General features: G+C 53.2%; 1 protein-coding gene across 2 annotated transcripts in view; it reads left to right on the forward strand.

The window, feature by feature from the left end:
* Window positions 1-5,804, forward strand: part of GDAP2 (ganglioside induced differentiation associated protein 2) — a 44,543-nt gene that overhangs the window by 755 nt on the left and 37,984 nt on the right. For both annotated transcript variants that reach the window (XM_018569554.1, XM_018569553.1), the window contains exons 2-3: window positions 1,588-1,811; window positions 4,262-4,401. In XM_018569554.1, the coding sequence (XP_018425056.1) occupies window positions 1,633-1,811; window positions 4,262-4,401 (319 nt within the window). In that variant the 5' untranslated portion in view covers window positions 1,588-1,632. The remainder of the gene's footprint in view (window positions 1-1,587; window positions 1,812-4,261; window positions 4,402-5,804) is intronic.

The raw sequence follows: 5,804 nt of genomic DNA on the forward strand, positions 1-5,804 counted from the left end.
TCAAACAAAAGCCATTGAGATCGGTCAGACGCCATCTTCCGAGGAGTCTCAGCCCCTTACTCATGACCAATGGCCTCCAGGTCACTCATAGTCTTGGGTTTGAATGCTGCAACCTCCTTCTTCAAATCCCACCAGAGATCCTCTACGGTGTTCAAGTCAGGTGACTGATGGCCGCTGTAGAACCTTCCAGGACTTCTTCTGCATCCAAGCCATGGTGGAGTTTGAGGTATACTGGAGATGGTTGTCCTGTTGAGAAGGTCCAATGACGTTTCAGCTTCCTCACAGGCGGCATGACGTCTTCTCCTCGGATCTCCTGACGCCTCAATGACTCCATCTTTCCTTCCTCACGCTGCAGGTTTCCAATGCCAGAGCATCACCGAGCCAACACCATGGCCCGTAGACACAGGGTGTCCTTCGTTCTTCCTCAGACATACTGGTGGCATGTTCCTGCGCCCGGCCTTGCGTGTTCCTGCGCCCGGCCTTGCGTGTTCCTGAGCCCGGCCTTGCGTGTTCCTGCGCCCGGCCTTGCGTGTTCCTGCGCCCGGCCTTGCGTGTTCCTGCGCCCGGCCTTGCGTGTTCCTGCGCCCGGCCTTGCGTGTTCCTGCGCCCGGCCTTGCGTGTTCCTGCGCCCGGCCTTGCGTGTTCCTGCGCCCTGCCTTGCGTGTTCCTGCGCCCTGCCTTGCGTGTTCCTGCGCCCTGCCTTGCGTGTTCCTGCGCCCTGCCTTGCGTGTTCCTGCGCCCTGCCTTGCGTGTTCCTGCGCCCTGCCTTGCGTGTTCCTGCGCCCTGCCTTGCGTGTTCCTGCGCCCTGCCTTGCGTGTTACTGCGCCCTGCCTTGCGTGTTACGGCGCCCTGCCTTGCGTGTTACTGCGCCCTGCCTTGCGTGTTACTGCGCCCTGCCTTGCGTGTTACTGCGCCCTGCCTTGCATGTTCTGGACCGCTGCACTTTGCATTATATACTACTGACCCCGGCGCTTGCATGCTCGTTGTTCCTGACCCCCGCCTTACATACTTCTGACTCCTGCGCTCAGCCTTGCATGCTCCTGACCCCTGCACTTGTTCCTTACTCTTTAGCGGGGCCTTGCTAGGTTATGTTTGATCTCTTCCATGATGTTCCGGTAGATTTCCGCCTCTCCAGGATTGCCTTCCTCTGACTTAGATTTGTATACATGATTGTAATGTCCTTGTTGGGGCCCCCGTGTGTCTATGTTGTGCTGCTGCTGGGGCCCCCCTGTGTCTACATTGTGCTGCTGCTGGGGCCCCCCTGTGTCTACATTGTGCTGCTGCTGGGGCCCCCCCCCCTGTGTCTACATTGTGCTGCTGCTGGGGCCCCCCTGTGTCTACGTTGTGCTGCTGGGGCCCCCCTGTGTCTACGTTGTGCTGCTGCTGGGGCCCCCGTGTGTCTACGTTGTGCTGCTGGGGCCCCCGTGTGTCTACGTTGTGCTGCTGCTGGGGCCCCCGTGTGTCTACGTTGTGCTGCTGCTGGGGCCCCCGTGTGTCTACATTGTGCTGCCGCCGGGGTTTCAGTGATCCCCTATAATGGAAATCTCTACATTCATTGTTGACATTTTATTTTGGATTTCCGCCAGGTATTGCAGAGGTGACTCCATGCAGGCCCCGGTCTCTGCCAACCCATGGATCCTCTGGGTGCCCGCTCCTGTTTCGTAGATGTGGACGCCTTGACGTCCTGGGCGCACCAGCCGGATGGGATCGATGTTCCCGATTCCTCTTTGTGCCACGAGGACACCGCAGACGGCGTTGTCCGATCACCGTTCACCCTCCGAGAGGACCTCAATCACAAGGTGATATTATGGTGAGTACTGGTCAGGGGTCAGGGGTCAGGGGTGACCAGCTATGGGGGAAACTGGAAGGTATATAACAGTGGTGGCGAACCTTGGCACTCCGGCTGTTTTGGAACTACAAGTCCCATGAGGCATTGCAAGGCTCCGACAGACATAACTCCCAGAGGCAGATGCATGTTGGGATTTGTAGTTTTGGCACAGCTGGAGTGCCAAGGTTTCGCCACCACTGGTATATAAGCTACCTTACTATCCATTTGGAACCCATCAATGAAATATATAACATACCTGGTAGCAGTGGAGTCACAAGGGGGGTGCGGCCCACAACCCGGGTGACACCATTGGAGGGGTGACACCAAAATGACTTGACAGTCATTTTTGGTGTCACCCCCCTCTGAAAAGTCGGGCGCTCGGTCATGGACCGAACGCCCGACAGTATCAGAAGAGAGAGGAGGGGACCCGTCGGTATACCTTATCCCTCCGGGTGACTGTCCCCTCCTCTCTCTGCCGGCGTCCATCACCAAGACGGCCTTTCGGCGGGTATCGGAAGATTGGCGCACGTGCGCTATGACGTCTCGGCGAGTGGACGGGCTGACACCCGGTAACCGCTCCGGGTGTCACCCAGCCTCGGGATGCCCCTGCCTGGTAGGTCTTCAATACAAATGTTATTATTTTATGCTCTTAACCATAGTAGGCCTCAATGCTTTTCCAAATGTTCACCTCCTGAAAATCTTCTCCCGTCGGGGGGCCTGTGCCTCCTACACATGGGCACTGCCAACTCTGTTCACTGCAATGGGCATATCTGTAAAAAAAAATAAACCAAAGCAACTGGACTTTGTGTGTTTTTCCTGAAGACGTCTCGCCGGTCATCCGACCAGCTTTCTCCATTCAGACTGAAATGGTCCATTGAGAAAGCTGGTCGGATGACCAGCGCAACGTCTTCAAGAAGAATACAGCAAATCCAATTGCCTTGATTCATTTTTTTCTTTTATATAGCTATGCCATGACCTGGAGGAATGAGAACCTCCGCAGACATACTGCAATGGAGGAGTCCCTACTGGCGGGATGAGTAGGAGATAAGATATCACCTTAGCAGCAGATTTGATAAACGGGGCCGTCGTATTAGCTCGGCATTTTTAATGGCAAGTTGAGATCAGCAACTTGGAGTAGGTGGCACCTGAAAGAAGGGGCTGCAGCCCCCAAGCCCCAAAACTGCCCACGTCTATGGAGGCCGGTGCTCCCTGTGTATCCACGGTCAGAGATCGGCTAACGTCAGCATGAAAACTTTATTGTTCTAGACAAAGAACACAAAGGATCCGCTGAGACTCTGTTTCATCACAAGGGGCTTAGTGTTGGAAATCTCTTGTGGTCATCCTTTTGTGTTCTTCGTCTGGAACAATATAATTCCATGTCACTCATCTGAGTATGGCCGGGGGTTCCATCGGTGTGCTGGACTGCGTTCGAAATCTGGACCGGGTCACTCCCAGTGGTGCGGTCTCAGAAGTTGCAGGCGGCTTCGGCTGATAGCGCGGAGGCACAACGAGCAGTTGGGTGTTCAGCCGGCGCTGCCTGCAACTGCTGAGACCGCACCACTGGAAGTGACGTGGTTCAGATTTCTCACAGGTCCTGGATTCTGACAGAACACCCGTCTCTTTGGTTATGGAGTATGGGGGGGGCCATGCTCATTGCAGCAGAGTATACAGGAAAACTACTGGGTGGGCTCTGGAGGATTTCATTAGGACTGCAACAACTAATCGACATGATCGATAATTGAAAAAGTTGTCAACTTTTTCAATCATCGATTTAATCGGCTTCCGATTAGTTGGCCCTGTTCACGGCTCCACACACGCTGCGCACCGCCCCTCCACCTGCCAGACCTGCCCGCCCGCATCCACGCTCCACACACCGCACCTCCTCCCCACCTCACGGACTACGATCTCAATACAAACTAGTAGTCCCATCACTGGAGCCATTTTTAAAAATTTATTTTATTTTAGGTGTTATCCAATTAACCGATTAATCGAACTTAATAATCGGCTAACTAATCGATTTTGAAAATAATCGTTAGCTGCAGCTCTAGATTTCATTTTTATCACCTGAACATGCTAGTTGCCTGCCTTAAGGAGCCGATTTAGAGATATTTTGCCCAGCCGTATGCTGGCTGACATTCCTGATACTAGATGGAGCTGAAGAGCATCGGAAATCTAGGGTCCAGTGGCAGCTATGCCATGCGAACCGCGTTCACCCAGCTTATGCTGCGCAGATTTATAAATGGGCTCTTTAGTATTTTCTCCACCACCGGGGTGCAGAAAAGTCCCGTCCTCGAGCACGCCAGCCAGTTGAGTTTTGAAGTAGGTGTCAGCAGTGGCAGCGGCCATATTTCTCCCAGCATTCCCGTGACGCAGAAGTCTTCACACGCATGACTCGTTGTATAGATGATCCACTGGTTATCTCTCTGTTCCAGGAAGGGCGACGTGGCCTTGCTGAACTGCACAGCCGTGGTAAACACCAGCAACGAGACCCTCACCGACAAGAACCCGGTGTCTGATAGCATCTTCCGCTACGCCGGCCCGGAGCTGCAGGAGGAGATGCGAAAGCTGAAAGGTGCGCCCCCTACTGGTGTGTCCTCTGAGCAATGAGTGACCCAGAGGATATAGACGCAATGTTCTATAAATGCCGCGTGAAGTATTTCATGGAGCATTGACGGTGGTCATTGTGTGCCTGGATGAGGAATGGAGGCCTTCAGAGGCTTTACATTCCGGGCTTGGCAGCTTCCTGTCATCAGACCGCATGGCACACTCCGAGGTGTACGGAATAGATATATGTGTACTTTATATTAGGCAACTCTTTTCTAGGGGGGGTCACATGATCAGTATGTGGTCTGACTTTTGGTTGCTTGCTGCACGTATTACTCATTGCTCCTCATGTGAGCTGTGAATCATACTAAGTAGTCTAGGAATGCAACTCATCCACTTTAAGCTTCTTAGTCCTCCCCTCTTCCTTCACTTTTCCCACTGTTTCTGCAACGTCTCTTCTTCCTGCTGGCACCCTCCCCCCTTCTCTCTCCCTCCTCACTCTCTCTCTCTCTCTTCTCTCCCGATCCTCTCTCTCTCTTCTCTCCCGATCCTCTCTCTCTCTCTCCTCTCCCGGTCCTCTCTCTCTCCCTTCTTTTGTGCACCCCTCCTGCTGTCTAATTCTATCTTCTTGGGCTCCAGCTTTCAGAAGATAAAGTTGGTGTTTTCCACCCGGCTCCATTCATTTGAGGTTTGTCCAGCCGGGTGGGGACGGCAGGGCCACCCACAAGCAGTGTATGGCCAGCTTTACCCCTATCCCTCTCCCAGTGTTTCCAATCACGCTTCTCCTGATCCCCCCTTGGCATGCCTCTCCCATCCACTCTATCTCTGGCAGCACCCTTCGCTCTTACCCCTGACCTTTCCCCATCACTACCAACCCTGCTTCTGTATCTGTTCTGTCGCCTCTTCCTCCAATGTAGTCGCACAAACAGTATGGTAAAGCAGAGACTTGTGAGCCGAATTTCGTCCGGTGCATTAAAAACCAGCCGAAATTCGGTCAGTGTATGGCCACTTTTAGGCATTTGACTTTCCCTGTTCTGGACCAAAGCCTCATTCCCATTCAGAGGAAGATCATAGTGGGCAAAATGAGGATCCTAGACCCCTGAACCAATTCTGTAACTTCTATATCCGTCAAAGTTTATGTGGCAAACGGTCAAAATACCCTCGTGCTTAGCCGAGGGTAAAATTTGACAGCATGGTAGTCTTAAAAGAGAACTCTGGCCCAACCTTATGTTGCCCGTGTTTCCCCGAAAGTAAGACCTAACGCTATCTTCAGGGATTTCTGTAATATAAGACCTACCCCGAAAGTAAGACCTAGTTCTGTGGTAGGTCTTATATTACAGAAATCCGCTAGGTCTTACTTTCGGGGTAGCTGCACATAAACTGAATTTTAAATGTAAAGACCGGCCGCAGCTCCCGCCCCGCCCACACGCC

Source organism: Nanorana parkeri, unplaced genomic scaffold (genome assembly GCF_000935625.1).
Source record: "Nanorana parkeri isolate BGI_ZX_2015 unplaced genomic scaffold, ASM93562v1 scaffold1354, whole genome shotgun sequence".
In the NCBI taxonomy this organism is placed as follows: domain Eukaryota; kingdom Metazoa; phylum Chordata; class Amphibia; order Anura; family Dicroglossidae; genus Nanorana; species Nanorana parkeri.